Source organism: Macrobrachium rosenbergii, chromosome 3 (assembly GCF_040412425.1).
Source record: "Macrobrachium rosenbergii isolate ZJJX-2024 chromosome 3, ASM4041242v1, whole genome shotgun sequence".
NCBI classification, from domain to species: Eukaryota; Metazoa; Arthropoda; class Malacostraca; order Decapoda; family Palaemonidae; genus Macrobrachium; species Macrobrachium rosenbergii.
This window is the reverse complement of record NC_089743.1, coordinates 88,092,472-88,117,542: the sequence shown is the minus strand read 5'-3', so window position 1 is coordinate 88,117,542 and position 25,071 is coordinate 88,092,472. Positions and strand designations below refer to the sequence as shown.

General features: G+C 36.9%; 1 protein-coding gene and 1 long non-coding RNA gene across 15 annotated transcripts in view; one reads left to right on the top strand and one right to left on the bottom strand.

Annotated features, from left to right (window-relative positions):
- Nc73EF (oxoglutarate dehydrogenase Nc73EF) overlaps positions 1-25,071 on the top strand; it is a 148,927-nt gene that overhangs the window by 19,294 nt on the left and 104,562 nt on the right. For all 14 annotated transcript variants that reach the window (XM_067084508.1, XM_067084461.1, XM_067084500.1 and 11 more), the window contains exon 3: positions 10,022-10,228. In XM_067084508.1, coding sequence (XP_066940609.1) covers positions 10,022-10,228 — 207 coding nt within the window. The remainder of the gene's footprint in view (positions 1-10,021; positions 10,229-25,071) is intronic.
- LOC136826957 (uncharacterized) overlaps positions 6,649-25,071 on the bottom strand; it is a 163,352-nt gene continuing 144,929 nt past the window's right edge. The window contains exon 3 of the long non-coding RNA XR_010849766.1: positions 6,649-6,767. This is a non-coding gene — a long non-coding RNA (uncharacterized lncRNA). The remainder of the gene's footprint in view (positions 6,768-25,071) is intronic.

Sequence of the window (25,071 nt, the reverse complement as noted above, 5' to 3'; positions counted from 1 at the left end):
AATGGTATTTCAATTATTTTCTTATTTCAGTGTCTCGTTACAGTTACCATTCTTATATTCTTAATTGTGCTATATTTCTGATTATGCCTTTTTTCTCCTATCCATTATTCTTAGGCTTCAGCTTTGATAATTTTCACCTACCATTTCTTAGGTATATTCAGTTTCTTTTAAAATCTTCAGCTGAAAACCCTTTTGGAAAGAGTCAACAGAGTGTAAAACTAAGAGGACTTCAAAGGGAAGCTGCTTGCAGAAAGAGATAAGTTGTAGGAAAAGATGATTAAATATATAAATAAGTATGAGGAGATAGAAATAAAACTGGTACACCTGAATTCTGGAGATGTTAGCAAGAATGAATTTGCTGCTCACTTAAACATATGGAGATCGAAAGATTCCACAATTCCACTTTGCAAACTATTCCACATTTTAGTTGCAGCCCAGATAAAACTCTTAGCAAACTGAGTATTATTAAAACTGGTACCAGAAAATGGCAAACTGTTTGTAGCAGCAGTCTGTTTAATGTTGCAGGCAAAAACAGCTCGGTCATATAAAGAAGAGTGCAGAGGTTGTTTGTTGTTGTATATATTATGCAACAAACATAATGAACTCACTTCTCCTAATACGTATTCCCTACCAGCTTCGTCTGGAGTTTTGTGTTCTTATCGTTTTAAAGTGCAGCATCCTTTTGCTCAACAGATTTTCATTCCACAAATTATATGAAACTGATGTAAATATTGAAATATGCTGGATCCCTGCACATGTTGGCTTTAAGAGAAATGCAATTACTGTAGAGCAGCCAAAGCTGCAAGTGCTTACTACAATTAGCTCAGATATTCAGTTCCTGTCAGTGACCCTTTACAGTCTCTAAACCCATCTTTATTAAATTGGTAGGCTTCATGGAATAATGACTCAAATAACAAATAAAAGTCTGAGAACATTGCCATATTAAAGTAATGTCCCTTCCTTGAATGAGTAACATTTCTGTCTAGAGGTGCAGAGCAACACTTAAATTTTTGTCTTTATGTTTACAGTTTTCTCTCAACATTTAACCCAGCGAGTACCAGTGTGCTTTATTATGCTTTGATATTTATTAAACTTAATTCTGAAGTGTTTTTGATATGTTTGATTACCTGTTGCTAGATTTTTTTATATTTATTAAACTTAATTCTGAAGTGTTTTTGATATGTTTGATTACCTGTTGCTAGATTTTTTTATTATTTATATTTTCATGGAATGTACAGGTATGACTCCCTAGGGAGTCAATGGGACTTCAGGGTATAAGGAATAAATGGAAATTATAAATCCCAGACTTATTATATTTGAAAGCTTTTTATACTGCATTTTATTGATATAAGCATGACAAAAAAGTAAATTTCTTTGAATTGCAATCAAATGAACACATACATGTACAATCATGCATGCAAGCGCAGTCGTACAGCATGCACCAATGCAAAGAAAGCCAGTAAACAAATGGGAATAAACAAAAACGCAAAGTTCCTGTACTGAGTAAATGATAAAGGAAACACTTCATGTAGAATATATGAAAAATACATAACATAAAAGAGCATAATAAAGGGTTTGTGGATAACTGTACAGCAGAAAAGGGTATGTGCACAGCAAAATTCTATTTTTCGTGAAATATTTGCCAGCATGACTTCAGATGAAGAGTGACATTACGTTTTGCGCACTGAATTTTTCCATTCTTCTTACACACAATGCATCTTCTTGAAGTTACCAGAAATCCAGTACAATGATTAGTGTTGTCTGGCCTTACTTCCCCTGGTGGGAGAGCTTTGCTTCCTTTTGGGCCTGACCTTGAGGCTTTTGAATGGATCCTTTCAGGCTTTGCTCCTTTGACAAGGATCTGAACAATAGACCGTCTATATTCTTAGTTGGGAATTATAGTTCCTGTGCTGATTTCATAAAGTCGCCAGCAAAACACCATCCTGTGTTCAGAGCAGCAATAAAAAGATGAAAATACCACTTCTTTCCTCTAATTGCAGGGTGAAAATCTGACAAAGATCTGTCGAACAAGCCGATACCGCCCATGCCATAGGATCCCCTTGGCTTCTTTTTCATATCTTTTGCAGTAGGCAATGGGCATTGCTTTGTTCTGTTTGATCTGATTGTACCTGTGGCATTTATTTCCTTTCCTTCCAGATCTAAAACTATGTCACATGAAGTACAAAATTTGTCAAAATAGAACCTGTGCTTGGTAGGTACAGTACAAGCAGAAATGCATTCCCAGATCACTCTACTTCCTAAAGGTTCCGAAATGCATTCCCAGATTACTCTACTTCCTAAAGGTTCCTTTGACAACTGGTTTTCTGATTTACCTTCATAGATCTTCACATAATAGGGCATCCCAGTTGAACTAGCCATGATCCATGATTTGAAGCCAAATCGTGTTGGCTTTTGTCTGATAAATTGCTTGCAGGAATGACGTCCGTAATAAGGCGTCATAGATTCATCAGTACTCAGAATTTCATGAACAATTCAGAAGATATTACAGAGGTTTCACTTTAGCCATTATCTCATGACCAAGGTTTGCATTGTCAGCACAATGAAGAAACTTCTTGATTCCCTGAAACCTGTTTCTGCTCATAGTTGCAGCCAAGATAGGGCGTTCAAGATCTTGTGCTTTGCTCCAATAATCCTTCTCACTTGATCTGATATTATATCCTGATAAGAAAAAGAGTAATATAAAATTCGTAATTTCTTCAAATGTAACTTCAAAGCTTTGGCAAGTCTTCTCACGTTTTGCATGACGATTAGTTTCATGCACAGGGAGTTAAATAGTCTATGTCTTCCATTTCTTCATCATCTTCCACAGGAATCATAATTATGTGTGCGCACATAATATGTTTTAGTTCATGTATATGCATGTTTTTGTACATATGTGTAAGATGCACGCATGCGCGTGTGTGTGCACCCCCAATCTAAGAGCAAAGGAGAAATCATAATTTTCCCACTGAAATTTAGAGTGCGATGTTATTGTTGATGCTTTTATCTCTTTATATCAATAATCAACAATATATTGTTTATATCGATACCCCTAAGTCCCATTGACTCCATCGGGACTCACTACGGAAAAATAATGTGAATAAAATCAGCTAATACATAAACAATTGCAATACATATGTTTTTGTGAAGGAAAATGTGTATTCTATTTAATTTAGTGGGTAATGAATGTGTAAGGTGACGTTTACTATTTTATAAAAATGAAATAGTGTGTAACGGTGAAATATGCAAAATCACTGAAAATTCAAGTCATAAGAAAAGCCATAAAATTTTAGAAAATCATCATTTTGCTTCATAGACGAGTAGTTTGTATTGACATCTGTATCTTGAAACAATTTAAAGTTAAAATAGTCTTTTAGGTAATTAATAAAGAATATTTTAAAACATGACTCCTCAGGGAGTCAATGGAACCATCTGGGTTAATATCAAAGTTAAGAAATAAAAATGATACATTGACGAAGAATAAACCCTTTAGGAATGTTAACTTGCTCTTTTTAAACTTTGATAATGATGGTAATACTCTTTCATTTCATTCACTCTCTTGGTTTCTTTGACAGCGTTACCAAATATTCTACCATTGATTCCACCCTTGTTTAAATTCCAATTTAAATGATTTTCTTTCCACCTGCAAGCATTGTAGGTTGAAAGGTCTTTTCATATGTCAGTAATTTCTCTTTTGGTTTAACTTTCACCTACAGTATTCAATATTTACTGAATCTCATCTTTGAATTAATTTTAGGTATTACGTCAGTTTATCACAGTAGTTTTGCATAAGTTGTTTCCATACCTTCATGTAATATTCTGCTTTAATACCAAAGGTTCATTTGCTCCTACATGAAAACAAACAATTACCTTTATGTAGGAGTATTACTCATTGCGAGGTGGGATCGGTTGCAGGTGGAAAAAAAACGATTGAAGTGGGAATATGAATGAGGGTAGAGTCATAGGTAGTTAAGTGGTGTAGGTGGGTGCTGTCATCAAGCACTTTTTCTTCAGCCACAGCTGAGTTAAGTCATCTTTCTGTGCTCTGACTGACTGCCTAGTTGAAATTCTTTCATCTTTTGTATTTATGATGTTTGTGTTATTTGTTAAGCATGGGTTCAAAAAAGAAAAGTGAACAGTGAAAGATGTAAAGGGTGTAAGTGGGTGTTTGGCCTCATTATGTCCGTGGTGATAGTGTAACCAGTTTTATTGTTCACTTTGGTGCTAGGAGTATGCTGGCTGGTCTTCTTTGATTTGGAGAGGTTTGGCAGGGGTGGAGGAAGGCCAGGAAATGCTCACCGGTTTCTTCGAGGTAGATTACTCTGCCTTCAATACTGCTGAAACTTTGGTGTTTTCCTCCTGGACTGCCCCCTCTCTCTCTCTCTCTCTCTCTCTCTCTCTCTCTCTCTCTCTCTCTCTCTCTCTCTCTCTCTCTCTCTCTCTCTCTCTCTCTCTCTCTCTCTCTCTCTCTGTGCCAAGCTCTCCCCAGGTGAGAGCAGCAAGATGTATTGATGATTCTTCTCAGCCTACCTGTGCTTTGCTGGTAGCTTCGCTTGAGTACTAATAGACATTTCTGCTTGGTATTGTGACCCAGCTTTCATTGCTGTGTTTGCTAAGGAACTCAGTGTTGTTGAGCCTCCTGTAGTGATTGAACTGCTTGTAAGGAATCCACCGTGTTTTTGAGTACACCTTTGAAGCTGCTGTCTACCTTGGCATGTCTTTACCTACAGCTTGAGAGAGTAAGACTCTCGAGTGGGTTGAGGTGAAGAAACACAAGCATGTCTCATCTATATCCTTTTCATCATTGAACTCTTCATCGTCTTTGTCCTCATCTTTTGCTGCTGCTTCATCCCTCCATGAAAAGAAGTGGAGGGAACCTCAGGAGCCCTTTCACAAGAAGTTCCATTGGACTTCAAGCAAGTGCCTTACTTTTGGTGGGTTTGCAATGGCACTTACATGCAGTAGGACTGCTGTAGATAGGGTTGACACTTGGGTTCTTTGAGCATGCTCAAGACTCACTCTCTCCCTGTTTGCTTGTGAGATGAGGACTGCCCTGGACATTTCCCATGTTCATACCTTTGCCAAGATGTGCAGAGGAGAGTCAGTGACACCTCGCTTGGTGCTGTATGATCCATAAATCATTAGGCTGCAGATATAAGGTTCACATACAACAGGTCACTACTGTGCGATACCACTGGTTATTTTGTTGATCTATGCGTGTGAGATTATTTGAACCTTTGTGTGTTGTTTGGTTCAACCAGAACTCCTGGTGTACACGTACACAGTCCCGTATGCAACAAAGGGTTTATGCTCAAAAACTATGATACTGCTGAGCAACGCAATTTATGTGGAATTGTGCAGCTGCTGGGGGTGTTCCTGGTTCATGCAAGACTCCTGATATGCCAGAGATTTATCCCTTTTTAGATAGATTGGTTTATGGTGGTAGGTTTCTGTTTCCTAACAGTAGCAGTTACGGCTTGGACCATCAACGGGTAGTCTCTTGTTTGTCACTTTTTCATAAGTTGCATTTCAACAGAGATCTTCCACATTCACAATTGCTCCCTGATGCCCTTTACCTGCTGAGAGCAACCAGATTTGCTGAATAGAGCACCAGTGTGCAGTAAGTGTGCCTCGCTGTCGAACTTGTCAGTTCCAGAGGTCCTTTATTCCTCACACCATTGGACTGTGGAACAGCCTCCCAGAGGATGTCATGCAATTGGAACTTCAGAAGTTCAAGCGAAGATGCAATGCATTATTGACGTAATACTATTCTTGCATTTTAACACATTTTTATCTATTAATTTCTTTTTTCTTTTTTAATAAGTGGGATCTCTCTTTATGTATTTCTCTTTACCTTCTCTTACTTCTTCCTAATGAACACCATATTCTGTGGAAGCTTGAATTTCAGGTCAATGGATCCTGTGGGTTTGTTCCATGTGAGTGGGTTTCGTCTTCTGAATAATATAATAATAATAATCTTCATGATCACAATCGACAAATTTTTTGCTTACAGGAGATTATGATAGGCAATTATCCTTTCAATCTTGGATGTAATTTATGCCATTTTTCACTTTTCTCCAATTGTGACTGTGCTTATGGTGGGTCTCCTATTAATTATACATAAGTTTTTGCAGTAGTTTAACTCAAACTTGAATACTGTAGTACTTTGCTACATTCCTCATAATTTTGGGTACAGTGAGAATGATATTCAGAATTTAATAATTCAGCTTCCCTCCCCATTTCTACGACTTGGCAATTTCAGTATTCAAAATTGTATGTGGGGTGGTGATGTATTGGATTGAGTGGGTAGATGGATGATGTTAACAATAATCCAATAGCTGTACAATGATTGGTCAGTTACCTTTTATAATAGCTAAGGTAATCATTAAGCTGTTGTAGACTTAAGCTTGTGCTCTTCCTTTGTACATTCAGATTTTGTGTAGTATTATGATTATAGTTTGTTTTTGAGGTTTCTATTTGCGTACCTTGTATCTTATTGGCCTTGTGCAAGGACCCAAATAATCATAAAACAGAAATGAGTGTTAAATAGTTACTGTATAGAAGCATGAAACAGACTAAGAGAACAATTTAATTACTTTATTTACAATACTTGGAAATGCAAAGCAAAGATTTACAAAAAGAACATAAATGGGCTTCATTAATTTAATCCACTGCCCCTCTTCTGGGGTGAGAATGCAGAATTCGACGATGGAACAGCGCGCTCAAAATTGCGCTCGGGATTACAGTACAGCTTTACGGACTCCTCTCTGCAAATCGAGAGATCCTGAGATTAATTATAACAAGTATGTACAAAATAGAAATGCTTTAAGCGGCCTAGGTTAGCTGAAGGGTAAGGGATGAACTTGACAGTTGTAATTGGACTTGAGGGTCATGTAACAAACTAATCACAATCACACTTCAAGAAAAGTTATGTTACAGTTTAACCAGTGACGAGAAGGGTTGAAGGAGAAGATCACTTGTTCAAAAGGGGTGAATCAAGATTTAAGTGCAAGGAGAGATGAAACACTTAAGATGGAGAAAAGGGACTGCAATGGAGGCTAAATTTGGATCAGACAAAACTTAGTGTCAAATAATTCTAGTAACCAACTAGAGCAAAGCAGCTGTCTTCGAGGACCAAGGCATGCTGTGGTATCAGCTTTCCAGTGAATCCAACAATGTCTCTCACACACACACACACATGGCTCGAGTGACCCTTTATCTCTTTAGCTGGGAGGAAGGAAGAGGGAGTATCCAGAGCTCAAAAAATTATTCTGCAGTTTCAAAGAATGAAAGCATCTGAGATTTCCTTGGATCTCAGCTTTGATGGCAAGGGTATATTAATGAAAAGTTTCCCATCTTCAAAGGAGGTCACTTCCCTCGGAGATGGTACAGGATTATATGAACTACATTGTATATAAAATGCAAAAGCATCTGTGAAAAAATAGTAAGATCTTCCTTTTGAGAAGAATAGCTAGATGTGGGAGACTGGTATACTACTGAAGAACTGGAAAATTTTACCATTATTATTCCTGGAAAATAAACCAAATAAGGATGCCTTTGAATCCAATAGCTACAGACCAGTTATTGTTCTAACCAGTAGTGTCTAAAATAATGGAAAAGATGATAACACCAGGCTAGTTTGATATTTGGAATCTAAAGGCATAATTTCTCCATCCCAGTTTGGTTCTTGAAAGAACTGAAGGCCCCTTATAATACTTGGTGACATGGCATAATTCAACAACTGTGAAAAATGGGTATTTATGGTAACATGAATAGCTTTATGGATTTTTTAAAATCAAATTTATGAAGGTAAGAGTGGGAAACTGTCTGTTTGCAATTTATTCAGGAGGGGGAATCCCACAGAAAAGCAAATTAAGTGTTATGTGTTTTGTGGTAGCTATTGATGACATCATAGAGGTTTTTTCCTCTTCTGTAAAGGTCTCTCTCTGATGATAAATTGGGAATCTACTGCAATAGCTGTGATGCCATAGCAGTGCTATGGAGTAATGGGTTGATGATAATTGTTTTAAATTTTCAACATGTCAGACCTGTATAATTCACCAGATATAGCCTAGATGCACTATAGTTGATCCACATTAACTTTGCAAGGTACTGTTTTACCTTATGGAATGAAGAGAAATTATTGGTTATGGTATTTGACTTAAAACTCACATGGTTTGGTCACATTGATGGCTTGAAATTGATGATTAACTCTTCAGATGTAAAGGAGGTATCTGATCTTAGTTGGGAGAAAATAAGAGCACTTTGAGGTTTGTGTGGTTTGCTATATATGACCATCTTGAGTGTGACTTAAATATATTCTGCATGTAAAATTAAAAAGAGCTATTTTTGCAAAATATGGACCTTAGAATGTACCTGGTGTACTTAGACAATCACCTGTTGGAAACTTTGTGTAAACAAATGAATTACCGCTTGATTAGCTGAGTGAGTTTTTGGATCTTTGGTTTTTTTTATAGAAATGCCCCAGTAACTTTAACTTAAAAAAATGCTGGTGACTCAGGTTCATTGGACCATGGTCTTTTAAGCTTTTTCAAAATAGATTAAATGAGCAAGTTAATGACATTTCTTGTAGGCACTAGATCAGTGAATTCAACCATCTTGAAGAACTTGCCTTTAGAAGGGGCGAGCTCCAAATACTGGTGGATGTGATGTAATCTGTAAGGATGAATTATGTAGCAAACTTACCTGACTGGGCCTTTTTTTTTTATTTACCACAGAGTTGATAGCATCTGTTAAGGCTTTGGAACTCATTTAAAGCAAAGGAAAATTCTCTGCCATGAACTATGACTCTGAGTACATAAGAGTCTAAAGTATTTAAGAGTTTCAACCCCCTATTTGTCTGGGTTCCATGAAAAATTTTATTTTCTAAAAGTACAATGCATGTGTCGTGCTTAAGTGGACTGGGTAGACCAACACCCGATAAAAATAATGAAGGAAATAATTTTGTGGATTTTGATCGGGAAGCAAGAGATGGAGAAAATAGCCCTCTCTGCACTTATACAACCGTCAGCTGAGAGATTGGCATTGTGCCATGCCAAGTGACGGTATACTTTTGTAACCAAGGTTCCTCTCGGCTGTTCATTCTAGAGTGTTTGCAAATGTATTCTATGAAGATCATATCCATTTTTTGGTGAAGGTCAGACTATTGCAAAAATCTTTTACTTTTTATTTGGTTGATAAAAGAGAGTTTACTCTCATTCATATTTAGGATTGCAACTGAATTAAAATTTGTGCATGTTCATTATATGGCTAAATAGCCAGTGCTTCATTGTAAAATGTTAATGTCATAGTCATTGTAGCATGTATTTATAGTGAAAAATGCACAAGCTCCCATAATGATTTAAATGACATAGTTACTACTGTATATGTTTAAAAATATGATATATAAAAACATCTCCAAACATGTATAAAGTTTTTCTCTTATTGGGTATTGCTACAAATCAAGTTAAAACGTGTAGAAGGTTGCAGGCTAGTTATGGTTGCCAGTGTTTTTATGCAGGTAACTGATCAAAATACTCAGATAAATAACGAATTCACTTGTGCACTTTGTACAAGCATAACAGAACAATATTTTTTTTCTATAGATATTAAAAATGTATTAGTTGAATTTTAAATAAAAGTATTAATTCTCAGGGTTTCAGTGGTATAATACAATGTCAAAAGTTTACTATTGAACTTGAAGGAACATAAAAATCACAATGAACTGAAATATAGAAAAATCACAAGCTTTAGGAATAGATAAGTTTCACTAAACAGTTTTAGGATATTATATCCTCTCTTCATTGTGCAGCCAACTTTTGCATTAACCACTCTTATAAGGAAACACGAAGCCTTAAAACTTTTGTGAAGTATATTCCTGAGACTTTTTCATACATACAAAATTTTTATTTTTATGTAACGATAACATTTTTATTTGATTCTTTCTTACTTCATTTATTTAGAGAAGCTTTAGTTTTCGTACTTCATATATAAAATTTAGATTAAAATTTTTTCCCCACAGTCATGGGACACCTTTTTCCGAAATGCTACAAGAGGTGCACAACCTGGACAAGCTTACACTTCACCACCTACCCTAGCAGAACCTACTCCCCATCATGTACCATTATCAGCCCTAGCTCCTATAAGTGCTGGACCACCTGCTGCTGCTCTGAGTCAAAAGACAATTGATGATCACCTGGCTGTTCAGGGTATCATTCGAGCATATCAGGTAAGTGTTGTTGCTTTTCTTAGTTGGGATTAGACATACAAAGATAAGGTCAAATGATAAGCCTTGTGGGATGTTTATAAAAATGCCAAGACTTTTAATGAAACAAAGATATTTATTTGTATATGTATTTTTTGGACTTATTCTCTGGTAGAGAATTCTTAACGCTCTTTGATTCCTTAAGCAAATTCTAGATAAATTAAGCTCAGAGACAGATTCCAGGGCTTGGCCTCATGGCCTAATCAGCATATAATCAAATGAAATTAGTGGTTACACTTATATAATACATTTCTTTAGTTGAAAAACAGCTGTAATATAGTCATTTTTGGATCATATCCCCCTCCAGAATTGTCATGTTTGTCTGATTGTAAAATGGAATTTTATTGGTAATGGAAAATATTAATTTGTAATAGTGAGACAGTGCATTAACATACTTATACAATTTCATTTTCAATATGCAAATAGGACCTTTGATGAATGTCATATTTTAACCAGTTACAAGTATACAGTATGATACTTTTTTATAGTATAAAAGTTATTTGATTTGTGATGGATATGATTTCATGTGAAATGGTTTGGAACTACAGTATTACATGTTTTGCCAAAAATTTTTGCTTTTGGTGTTTTGTTGAGCTTAAGTGTACCAATGTTTAAAGTTCCTCGTGTTAGCGTTGGTGAAATTTTTTTGTTCTTAGTGATTATTGCAATAGTTACATTATTGTTGGCTTTGAAAATTGTGCAGTATGCAGATTATGTAACTTACTGCAATTGTTTGATGTCTCCTAATGCAAAATGTAGTGTCTGACATCCCTAATGAAGTTTTATAGCAGATCAGGAACTATTATTGCTATGGTGAGACTAAGCCCCAGAAAGATTTGCAGAGGTCACAGACTCCAGGTGATTCTGCATATCCAGTAGCACTGAGTATTATCTTTGACTTTGTGCTTCCTTTTCTCTTTACTTTGAAGATATGAAATAAAACATTGCTAGAAAATTAGGTGGGGTTTGTAAGGCTTCCTGTATCTAAAGATGTCATAAGTTTGTGTCACATGATTCAGAGCTTTACTCTTACCTTTGTTTGAGTATTGATTTTTGTATGGCTGTCTGCAGTCTCATGGGATCTTGAACATGGCAATTGTTATGTGGTACAGGCAGTTCCTGGTTAACAACGGGGGGTTCTGTTCCCGGCGCTGATAACCGAAAATCGATGTTAAATGGAACATCACAAAAATTATGGTAATAAATGGTGTTTACGACACACTGGGTGCCGATCAGGCCGATAATCTACTTACTGGTGCTGATAAACCACTTACCGGCGCCAAAAACTGTCGATAAACTGCCTATCAACGCAGGTAAACCATTTACTGCTGCCGAAAACCTGGTTAACGGCATTGTTAGCCAAGCATTGTAAAACCGAAACCAATGCCACTGATAAGCGGGGACTGCCTGTAGTTCCATTTCCTTGCTAAAGGTTATCATGATTTAGACTTTCATGAGAACATATCCTGTTTAGTCATCATACATAAGTTAGGCAATTTAAAATCCTCATTATCACCTTTGATGTCCATGACTTTGGAATTGGTGCCTTTTGCTCATAGCTTGTTCCATCTCCATATTGTTGAGGTATCATAGCCCTGCTTATCGGTACCAAAGGTCGTTATTCTTTTTAATGAAGAACTAGAATACTTTAGTAGTGGTGTGGTTGCTTAAGAAGCTGTACATATATTGTCAGTCAATTTATACAGTATATGTATAGTGTATACTTTCTTCATCTTCATCCATGGCCATAGGCTAAGGGGTTGTTTGCCTTGGCGTTTGTTTTCCAGCTGTCCGTGTCAAAAGCATCGGCATCCCCTAAACCATTCTCAAAACCACCTTCACTTGATCATGCCATCTAATCCTTTGCCTCCCTCTTGCTTCCTCCTGATTCATGTTTACCACATGCCCACATGCAGACTATTAAGCGTAGATGTCCATGAAGGAAATGTCCATTTTTATGTCATGCCTACCTTGCAATGCAGTCGTGTTACACACTTGAGGGTATTCCTGTCAGGCTCAGTTCATAAATAGACCAGTTTTCATGGTTATAAATTCTTCTTCAAAGTTTAATTCAAACATTCAAACTTGTTATAAAGATAGACCATCATGCTTAGGTACGCTTGAAGGGAGATCGTCTTGTCTCTCTGTCTTTCTGCATACCTAGCATATTTGTTTTAGTCAGATCAGATTTAGAGCGAGGTAGTGGCGAGTGCAGACTTTATACCAAACACATCTTGTTAGGAGAAAATACGTAGTATCATTGTGACTTACTACTGGTCATTTTGGGATGAGTTTGCTGGTCTTATGCCCATATTTAGTTGTTCTTGCTGTTTTTCTCTACTGTATTTCAAATGATCTCTCAGTTTAGTAGAAGCTTTCTCACAAATTACAACATTTTTGGGCTGGGCCCTTGTAAATGTCTTTTTACAAGGAAATATTTTTCATACGAACCCATTATGTGATGAACCATTTGTGTGTACCAAAAATAATCCCAGACACATCCCCATCTAAAGAAAGAAAGAAAGGAAGATAGTCGGCTGTTACATCACATGTACTTGCAGATCCACAGGGTCTCCAGCCACAGTCAGGATCATTTGTTGTCATCAGATTCATGAGGTTTTAAGAAATTTCAGGGCCAGGGGGTGGGGTGGTAACTTACATTAAAAGTTATGGGTTGTAGAAAAAAAGGATTTTGTTAAAAATTGCATTTGTTTCACCACAAACTCCTGACTTATTAGCCTAAATCTCAATTTAGATGTGAAAGGGCAGTTAGCTAGACCCCAGAATTAGCTGATTGAGACTTGAAGGCTTTTCCCAAAAGCTTCTTGAGGATGAACGTCAGCATAAGACCCAGTTTCTCTCAAGGTGTTGCGTGTAGTGTTGTTGATTAGGAAACTTTGTAAATAAAAGTACCTCTTAAATAGAAATTACATCCACCACTTGCTTCAGTCCCATCAGGGAATAAAATTAGCAGAAGACAGCACTTAGCTACAAAGAATGATGTAGAGGCAAATGATCCCAACAAGAATATGTCATAGAGAATACCATAATGGAAAAATTAAGGGTAAGAGATGAAGAAACTGACATATTGTCAGGAACCACAGGCTACAGTGAGTGCCCTAATCATTAGTGTGTTGCAGCCTTCAAAAAAAGTTTGGTAAAACCTGTGGCACCTTCACATGCAGGCCATTTAATAAACCACACCCACCTCCAGTGAGATTGAAAAGGTTGGGAAGTTAGGAGAGCTGATCTTGTGGACAAACCTCAAAACTTTTGCTGCTTTCCCATCAGTCATACTTTTGTAAGCACTTCACATAAGTGTCATAGCCAGAATGGGACAGAATTATGATATGGCCTGTAAAATGGAACTTCTCAATGAGAGATTGCTTTATGTCACTATAGAATAATCTATGATGAAGCCATATGTTGTGTAAGAAGGCTTGTGAACTGTTGTCTTTGTCACTCTTCCATTTTGTAAAATTCCAATTTGTGAGGTACATGTAATGTAATTCTTCCTCTGTCAATGATTTCTAGGTACTTACACCTAACACTGGCATCTCGTAATTGGCCAGATTCAGCAGAATTGCTAGTGAATTAGGCTGTGGAATCCTGGGAGACGCAGCATCAACTTCCATCATAAAATCTTAAACGCAACGGCCATTCCATTGTGCTGAGGTCTGAAGAGTTGCTAGTATGTCATTTATGGCTTGTTCAATCAATCTGAATGCTTTTTCATGAAATTCATTCAAATATCATGGAGCAAAATAATGATTCTCATACGATGAGTGCCGAACCCCAACCTAGTTCTGTTATTGCACCTCAAATGATACTTGCTAGACACAAAGGGTCTTATTCTATTTAGAACCGTAGAGCTAATCCCAGTTGACCATTTCCTGAAAAGAATGCACACGCTCCATCTGGCTAGCTTCTTAGTGCAACTTGCATCTGCACTCATTCTGTTGTGCATGATGGCAAAATTTCAAGTCCATCGGATGAAGGGAACAGGTCAAAAATTGAGTTACAAGTTTTGACCCAAACAGATGCAGAAGTCAGGTTGAATAAAAGCATGTAATAAAATATTCTGTTGTGTACTTTTATGATATTCTTGTGTACTTTTATGGTATGCGTGATAATCATACTTTGTCAACTAAACTTGTAATGAAATACTCTACAGAAAATCAAGCAAAGCAAAAAAGACAAATGGCAGACGTGTTACTGTGCTATAAACACACACAAACGCACACACTATGTAGAGATGGTAACATCAGCGTTGATGAAAGGTCACGTAGATGTACATAAATGCACACACACACTGGCATACACATAAAGCGTCTGTGATATTATGAGGTGAAATTAAAAGCATTTATACCAATAAAACGGAAAATGATCAACTACTTTTTAGTAGTGTTCTTAAAATGAACTTGCTTTGAACAGTCATCATTGAGAAATGCCATATGTACTAAAGATGTAAACACAGGTTGTTGTAATGTCATACACAAACACAATTTGCTTATGTAGCAATTCATAACCGTCCATCTCTTATAATTAAAAAACTGACAAACAACATCAGGTATGACGTACACGAGCGAATTGGGAAACATCTGATTCATGATTTGAGGGATTTTACTTTTAACATAAAATATGTTAGTTTACCTTGTATACCCATTGCACATTTATGTACAAAATTGAAAATAATAATTCCAGTAATGCATTCATTTCTTTTAGCAACTAAGAAATTATTCTCCTAAATCTTTTGCTAGTAGGCACAATCAGCTGATTCTTAGAATATAAACATTAGTCTTTGCAAATGGCAACCGATTGTTTTCTTATGCTACACATATTAGGATGATGATATAACATGATAGTAATAGAGTAAAAATGGATTCGGCAAGTAAAATATCAGTTTCATTACCATTATCTCTTATCTTGAATACAGCTGCAACAGCCAATTTGACTTATGCAAATGGGTGGTGTGAGTATAATGTGTTACACTCACAGTATCCATTTGCCTAGGTCAGTAGTTCACACATACAAAACTTGTATCTCGCGTATGGTAATACAATATTTTAACAACTGATAAAGTTGCTATATAAAAATACAATAATGGTCATAAGACCATGGTAGGATGTGGGTAAACACAGATAGGCTACCTACCTACTGGATTGTGTCATTTACGAGAGAGAAAAAGAAGGGGTAACATTTTTTTTTTAGGTGTATTTATGCGGTATATTATGTTACAAATATGGGGGAAAATGGTAGATAATTGCCTTTTGCATAAAGTTTTCAGTTTAAAGTGTGATGGGTGATGTTTATAAGCATATTGAGTATTTATAGTCTTGTGGTATTGACAAGGTTAGGTGAGGAAGGGTATGGAGTTGCCGTTGAACACCCTCTTATCCATATTTTGCCATTATCCGACAGGCTCTTGGCTCTATTAATCTGGATAATTGAAGGATTACTACTCGTATCATCCGATCTCATTTATCATGCGCACCTTAAAATTTTGTCCCCAAAAATATTTCATCATACACATTATAGTTTATAGTGAAAGATGCATTTCTCAGTAGGTTACTTGAGGATATGCTTAATGTGCAGGTTTCTTTTCTAGTTTATTTTACTAGGCTAGGCTTTCTATGCCTTTCTCAGTTTTGGTAGATTTCACTGATAAGGAGTAAAGCTAGCTTTTAACTAATTGATAGACCAGGGAGCAAAATTTCAGTAGGTTAAGTGCGAATCATCATACATCAAACCAGGCTTACCAATCTTGTGGTTTGTGTAAGAATTCAATACTATTTCTTACAATTAACTGCATGCAATACACTGGAATAAACAACAGCAAGCGTTGGCATAAACAACCGAATCGAGAACAGCTGTTTGCTGGTGTTAGTTACCGTAACAGACATACGTTTATTAAGAGTTGCGTTGTGGTTCAGATAATGTAAATCTGGATAATTGAGGGATTCCTCTAACACTAAATTTATTGTTTCTTGTTAACGTAAAAAATAAAGAAAGGCACTCCTTTTATTATAGTCCATAACGGCTTTGGCTTTCTTGATGATATTTCCCCATTTGTCAATTTCCAATATATCTCCATTGTGAATGGTAGGTAGTTGTTACACATCTGTTGTCTTTCCATGTTGTTGCTGTAACTTTTGAACTTCCCTTGGAATCTGAAGATTAATATGTGCTGTTATGTTCATCTAAATTCACTAGGTCTTCATAATTATCACTACTAGTTCACGGTTTTTGATTGCAGAGGTTAATGAGACTACAAAAATAAGAATGTACTTTGGCAACTGCTTGGGAGATTTATCATCTGAAGCTCTACCTTTCAGATAAACAAAACACACTGCCATTTATTTAGGAAAATGCACAGTAAATGCTGCCTAATTTGAGAAAAGGATAGGGAATGGAATGCATCAAAGAAAGAATAAAATCAGTATCATAAAAATAAGATGGTTCCTGATTATTCTTAGGATAATAAGGGAAGGGATTAATCATAAGATGCATAAAAGTTATTTAGGATGGAGGATGAGAGAGAAGCTTCCCAGATGTAGCAACTATGTGATCCAGGTGACAGTCTCTTCGAATTCTTAGAGTTCCCTTGAATGAAGGTTGGCCTGAAGCAGGTTGTTCCTGTATGTAATTTCAGAGGGCCAGGAAATAAAGCAGTGTTTGTACTCAGCAGAAGAGTAGGATCCATGAACCACTTGAGTACTGTACTCATTTTAACAATGGGTTGATCTGTTTTCTGAGTCCTGAAGGTGCCAGGGAGAAGGAAAGTTAAGAGGAAGGAGTAGTGGCCCTTTCCTTACCATCCATTTGAACAGTGTCCTGCTGTGACTATAGTACCTAAAAGACAAAACCTTTAGATATCTTAGTGTTATATCTTTGAGATAGAATGTGAAGTGGTATCCAAGGAGGTTGAATCGGGTGGAAATGTCACAGGTCAGTTTCCCTATACTATTCCATGAAGCCACTGGGATGTGCAGCCACACCCTCCATGTAGGGCAGAAAGAACCAGATCCTTTGCCCGCCTCATGACCGTCTCAGCCCTACCCTTAAAAACACTCACTTTCTTATAATTTTTTATTATAAGGAAATTAAAATTCTATATTAACATTGAAGTATATTTTACAAAGTTATAAATACAGCAAGAAAGACATATCAGAAGTAGCCAATTCTCCTGACTCATTAAAGCAGGTGAGGACAGAATATCCACGATTGAAGTGAAATCAGACTGTTAAATTACTGAACATATTAAAGGTGGTCAAGGCACTTGAATTTCTCTCCAGGAAAGTCATAAATATAAAATTAATATGTTAATCTTTGAATGGCAGTTTGTCTCTGGTTTTTCTGGTTTAGCAGCAAATTTAGATTAAAAAGAAATAAAAGGGGCTCTGTTAAAAGGATATGAGAGAAGCTCATCCTATGAAACAGCTACTAACAGCAATTGTCAGATTAATATAAGATTTGTAGATGCATCCATAAAAGGCACATTAACTACTGGCCACTGAAATGAATCAGTTTTCTATAAGTTTGGCAATTTTTAATTTTATTTTGGGCTAGCAATTTTGCTGAGAAGTGCTTAGCAGCATAAGTATATCTGGCTTGGAGATACTTTTCTGCAACTGCTTTCCATTTTATTTTGGGCTAGCAATTTTGCTGAGAAGTGTTTAGCAGCATAAGTACTGTATATCTGGCTTGGAGATACTTTTCTACAACTGCTTTCCATTTTATTTTGGGCTAGCAATTTTGCTGAGAAGTGCTTAGCAGCATAAGTATATCTGGCTTGGAGATACTTTTCTACAACTGCTTTCCATTTTATTTTGGGCTAGCAATTTTGCTGAGAAGTGCTTAGCAGCATAAGTATATCTGACCTGGAGATACTTTTCTGCCACCTCTTTCATTTTATTTTGGGCTAGTAATTTTGCTGATAAGTGCTTAGCAGCATAAGTATATCTGACCTGGAGATACTTTTCTGCCACTGCTTTCATAAGTAAGACCAAGTGATAATGTGATGGTTCAGTATCGTACATAGGCTCATGTAACTTAGAAAAAATTTTATTTTTTATACAACACTATCACCAAGATAACAATTTTCTGAAATTTCTCCCTTCCCAAACTGGAGTCTGCATTCTTGGCATATGATAGGCCTACTGACTTACGAAACATCTTTTTTCACAACACAAACATATTTCTCTGACGTCGTCTGATGGGTGAATTAGATGACCTTTACTTTTCAGCCTAATTAAAGGTTGGAGTGCGCCACTGTCACTATCAGTAAGGGCATCTATACATGTTTCACACTTCAGAGATTTTTTTTAGTTTGTGCACAACAAATCCAGCTATATAGGCAACATAGTGACAGATGATGAGTGCTAGGAATATGTGTGTACTCATTATCAATATCTCCTTCTGGTAAAATCTCAAAAATGTTATGATTCAAAATGTTGATCTCAGCCAGAGAAGAATTTATAGCTAGAACTGAAGGGTTGCCTAATTGTGTTCTTATAAAACACTCTATCACCGAGATAACAATTTTCCGAAATTTCCTTCTCCCCAAACTTAAGTTTGCACTACTGTATGGGTATATGATAGGCCCACTGACTCACAAAACATCTTTTTTCACAATACAAACATATTTCTATGACGTTGTCTGACGGGTGAATTAGATGACCTTTACTTTTCAACTTAATTAAAGGTTGGATTGCGCCACTGTCACTACCAATAAGGGCATCTACAGGCAGTCCCCGGTTATCAGCAGCCTCAGTTACCGGCGATCCGGTTTTACGACACTTGTCTAGCAACGATGATAACCAGATTTTTGTCACTGATAACCGGTTATCGGCGCCGATTGCCTCTTATTGGCGGCGTTGATCACCAGTTATCGGCACCGATAACCAGGGATCAGTACTATTATCGCCGATTTTCAGTTGGTGGTGATTTTCGGTTACCACGCCGTACGTGTTTCACACACTTCAGAGATTTTTTAGTTTGTGTAAAACAAATCCAGCTATATAGGCAACAATGCTATTTGAACATAATGACAGATGATGAGTGCTAGGAATGTGTTTGTACTCCTCACTATCAACATCTCCTTCTGGTAAAATCTCAGAAATGTCATGATTCAAAATGTTGATCTTAGCCACAGAAGAATTTACAGCTAGAACTGAAGGGTTGCCTAATTGTGTTCCATTTTTAGAACTGATTGTAATGGAATGCAGTTTCCATGGCATACACCTTGCAAACATTATGCTCCAAAATCCTTTTGTATGCTGCAGACAACTGACAGGCTGTAGGATTGTTATTGCATCCTCCCTTGCTTCTGACTTGACTGGAAAAAGTTCTGTGTGATCCTGGCTCATTTTATATTTCATCAAAAATTTTAATTGTGGCTCAGGACATCCAACTAAATTATCATATACAGTAAGGTAATCGAATTAAGCAAAGGAATACTGTTATTGAGTTTAAGTTCTCTGGTGTACTCCTCAGCTTCAGACAAAAAATCTTTAATCAGTTTTTCATTTTTTTCCTGAAATGGCCTTTGGGAGCCAAAAAAAGCATAAATTTCTCACATTCATGATGTCAAATGGATGTTGAAAATTTTGATGAACTTAATTGTTGCCTCACACCCTCGAAATTCTCTGAGGTCTTTATAAATACAAAATTGCTGGGATTTTGCAACTGGTTCACTGAGTAGTTGAGCTGCTAGTTTAACACTTATTTTTTCTTTAACCAATCTATATGTGCATATCTAAGTTTGATCCCTGGATGCAATCCTTCATTAGCCCGCATATTGTTCAATCTTTCTATATAATCCATTTAATTGAGTTTTCTCCATCAATAAAATGTTTCTTATCACCAAACGAGTTTCTTACCAGCTTCAACATATGACAGGGATCAAAGAAGATGCAGGCTGGTTGCTGAGTTATTGGTTGTGGGAATGAAGTTTTTTAAATTACCATAGTCTAAACAGCATCCCAACTGATTTATCATTGTAGCATTGCTTGACAGATGATCAATGTCAATGATATAATAGTAACCCCAGCTGAATGAAGCCTACTTAAACATTGCTGAATCAAATTTACTTGTTCATGAGAAGCAAGACCTGCAATCAAGAAATATCCAACAAGTAATTTTCATCTACCATTTACTACAGTTACCATAAATACAAGAGCCTCTCTAGCTAAGGAAATGCTATCATTATCTAATTCTGTGCCCATATCAACAGACCCATATTTTTTCCCATCCCATTCTACCTGCTGTTTGATTGCCATTTCGTCCCTGATTAAAGAACAAATTAGAGGCTTGCCCTCTTCCAATGCTGCTTCAGCGTTCATCTTTAATGCTGTAAAGAGAGATTCATGGATCCTGGTTGGCCGTCTACATGTTGATACCACTTCAAAATTGTTCTAGGATGCGTTAAACACGTAACAAACATTTTTCGAACATAGCAGTGTGCATGCTGGGAATAAAAGTGATGGGTGATGGCAAAACTTCTCAGTTCTAAGGAACACTTACCCCCAGATGGAAGATTTCTGTTCTTTGCAAATTGCCTCTTTGAGAGATTTGGCACACCACCAGCATACTTCTCTAATACGTCCAGACTAGTGGTGCATATGAAAGATTCCCTCCTTATTCACATAAACATTATTGAAGTCACTATTCTTTTCGACAAGATGATGTTTCTTTATGAGCATACCTGAGCTTGAGCATCACTGAGTTTTCACTTTACACACAGCCTCAGTTACAATTATTTAATTTTCACTTATACAGCCAGGTGAAGGCACATGATCCCCTAACTGCTCTTTTGGTGGTTTTCTTCTAGGCATTTTTTTATCTTGAGATAATCAGGAAAAGATTCAAATATGCTCGGTATAGTCTCGGTGTGTAATCGAACTTTGGAGAGCAACCGATCAAATTGTTCCTCCTTGAAAAACTTCGAACAAATGGGAATGCTTGTTTGGAGAAAAGTTTTCACCCTTTTTTTCTAAGATCATCTTTTGGAAAACTGCAAGCCAAAACATAAAGAAAAAAAATAATAATTTAACTTGCACAATTGTGCGTATGTGTGTGTGTGCACTCGCTTGCAAAGATAAGCTTTTGAATATATATGATATCCCATTATAAGACTATTTCATCGTAGCTACTACATCTTTTTACAAAATATAATAACAGTGTGTAACAGTTGAAAGTAAGAATCTATGTGTTACTATAATATCCAAATATGATACTGTACTTGATACCACCACTTATTGCAAGATACGGGCAGTGTGTCACAAGTGAACGAGGTAGATAAACATGTCACTAACATAAATTATTAAATGAAAATGTGTACTGCTTGTTTTCTAGTATAATTTACATATTGTCTTCTCTGTCTTTATAATGATTATGAAAAAAAAGATGAAAAGTAAATTTTCCTATAGGGTTTGTCTAATTACAGTATTCATGTGCTGGTTGTCTCCATGGTTTAGAAAAACAATGTGCAATAGTCATAACCCACACATTACTTACTGATGAAATGCAACCAATGGATTTAAGGTTTTTCTGAATCTTTGAGGCATACATATGCAGCACATGAATTAGGCATCCTTTAAGACAATAAAATGAGAGCTTATGTCATTCCAAAACAGATTTTCAAGCTGAATTGAGCTACCGGTTTTTTTAGTAGGTCTTGCAGTGGGTTAGGTGAGTGAGCTTTTTGCCCTACACACACTGACCAGGTCGGCTTCACTAATCCGGCAATAGAATATCTCCCCCCGATTAAACCTCTTTGGTGGTATCTACATTCCTAACCAGAGGTTTACTGTTATCTCCATATTGTGCTTTAAGATCACAGAGGTAAAGATTGCCCAAGCCTCATGGGCATGACTTGCAGTTGTGGTTAATCCTTCTTTGACTATAAGTATGCCCTGAAAATGGTTACCTGGGCTACAATGATGCTATATGCATATAGACCAGGGCCTTATTCACTCCCATTTTGAGGAACAATCTGGAAGCATGCTCAGAAACCATCTTGAGGAGGATGCCACAGACCCTATCCAGGAATCCCCCACCCCCACTCTTCTCCAAGGCTTCATCTTGCAAGGTTCTTTTATCCTTGGTGGGTTCACTGTCAGGTTCCTCTGCTAATGTTACATGGTCCCAAGAATAGATGATCTTGAGAGGAGATGAACTTTGTCGTCTGCTTGGTGGAAATTGTAGGAACACTTCCCTGTGGTCAAGTCCATTGAGGTGGAAGCAGTGGGGTGGGTTAAACTTTCTTGCTCAGTTAAAGTGGAAGGAAGTCTTGTTGCAATGTGTTCCCGCCTCTACTCCTTGACACATTCATTTCCTGGGATAGCAAAATGGACTCAGATCATTTCTTGCTGGGGAGATGAGGGGTCCTTGCCTGGGACCCTAGGAGATGGCAAATCACTAGTGGAGCTGGAAGCAGGAATGACCAGGAATGAGCTTGGCCTACCACTAGGGAATTTGTGGTAGCCATGGTCTTCCTATCTGAGTTGTACCAGCTGAGGAGTCACACCAGCAGGTTTTTTTCTTAACTGGGGAAGCAGTGTCTCTTGGGTCAACTCTACTTTGTGTGCCTATCCCTTTCACCTGTCTGGAGAACACTGTCATGATATGGGCCTTTGGCAGGGCCAGTGGGATATAGTGGCTCAAATACCAAGTCTGAATCCCTCATGCATGGGAACAATGGGGTGTCACTACCTAGGGTGAGCACAGGAACTGGAAATACTAGTCTGTCTTCTGTCCAGAAAGTGAAGCGAGCCCTGGGAGCTTGAAGCACCTTATCCTTCATTAGTGGTAGAGGTACAGCTCTCGTAGTTACTTTGCCCAACAAAACCTAATCTTTTATCACAGGAGAGGAAGACTGGAACCTGTCTCCAGCTGAAAGAGTCCAAAGATGTAGGGAGGAATCTTGGAGACAGCCCGTTTATGCTGTCTTTTGTGCAAACTTAAACCACTGGTCCGTGTCCTAATCCATGCAGACTGAACAAGTTTTCTGTGGCGAAGGCTTGTTTTCGGCAAGCACTAGAGGTGGGGTCTTTGTCCAGGAGGACATAAAAGAAATGCATACCTTACCTGGCAGTGACAGGTGTGGCGAGGCAAATTAGAGCCAGGTCAGAACAACAATAGTCTCAGGGCAAAACTCCACCAACCCTAATTAGCTCTTACTATTCATTGCCGTGAAGGAACGAGACAGACATCCAAGCACTGCCAAAAACTTAAAAATTACTTTTAAGAATAAAAAAGTATTGCGCAATGTCCATCTAATAAGTAAATAGAGACATGAATTTTAGTTGGAGTAAAAACAGATTACATAAAGTTGTCAGTGAAGGAAGTCCTAAAAAAAAAAAAAAAAAAAAAAAAATATTGAGTACTTACTCAAACCTTACAATGAGTGTCAAATGGAAGTTAGTTCTTTCCAACGCACACACGTGCACATACACAGGCAATGAAGGTAGTACAGATCCAAGATAAAAATAAAGAGCAGAAGTGAGGAAAAAAATTAACAGGAGAGCAAGATCGCACAAAGGCTAAGAAAACTCCAGGATATAGTTCTGCTGAGATGTTGACACTACAGAGTAGATGCAGAGATAGAAGGCCTGCCAGATGGAGCAGTTTGTTCTTGATAATAATGTAAATGGGGTTAGTTCTATTGCTCTACATGGGATAAAGCATTTTATGATACGTATACGGTATACGGTTTGTAGTGAACAGACTTTTCTTTAAGTAGGTATACCTACAAGTTCTGCATAATTATACTTTGCTTTCTGAGTATTGAAGGAATATTGATATATTTTGTGAATTTTTCACAATTGACTATAAGTTATGTCATAACCTTGTTTTTGCAAATTTGCCAACAGTATACTGTATCATAAATAAAGTTGCTGAAAGTGCAAGGTTCCATGTGATTGGTAACAGATTTTATTATTCCTGCTGAAGGTACCACAATATTTTTAAAAGAACCAAGTCAGGAAGCTGATCTTCTTCAGCATTTTGTAAATTTTTGAACTTCTTTACACAACAGAGTGTAATTTAATGGGCTTTTCATGTTGTACAGTTAAGAAGGCCTTCCTGCTGAAATAAGGATTTATTTCCCCTTTAAGAAACTATACAGCATACAGTGTAATGTTTCTCCTTGGCTACAATTAGTCTAATGATATCGGGCAAAAGTTAGTAAATGGCGTTATGATAATTTCCTAAGTGGCACTAAAATTTTGAAATAAAAAATGAAAGAGACCTATAACAGATAAAGTCTTGTTCATTTTTAATCCAGAATGCTGAAATAGTTTTCTTCTCGATATACAAGTGTCAGTTATAGCTGCTGATGCAGAGACAGCTATGTGCTGTTTTACAATGTTTGTGAAGCTTGTGTTTGTGCTCTGGTAGTTTTGCTGTAGCAACAATTCTCATTTATTTTCCTTTATGCTCTGACTTCCACAGTCATCAGCTTTATTGTTTATCGACAGTTGGGCACATCCATAATTTACAATAATGATAATTAAAAATTTCTTTTGAGTTAACGGTGGAACGCTCTTCGTGTAGGGACTGATTAGGTTTACAGATTATACTGTACAGTATTGTGATTTCTGGGTTTTTTTTATGCAATTGCTGTACTGTAATTTATTTTCAGAAACAATTAGCTTAGTGCATACATTGAATTTTAAAATATATCGTTGTGAAACAGTTTCTGCAGTTAAGCCTTAAATTAAATTATTTAGAATGAATCTTACTTACTGTTAAAGTTAGCTTTATCTTTGTGCTGTTTGGTGTGTTCGGCATATAAAAAAATCAAA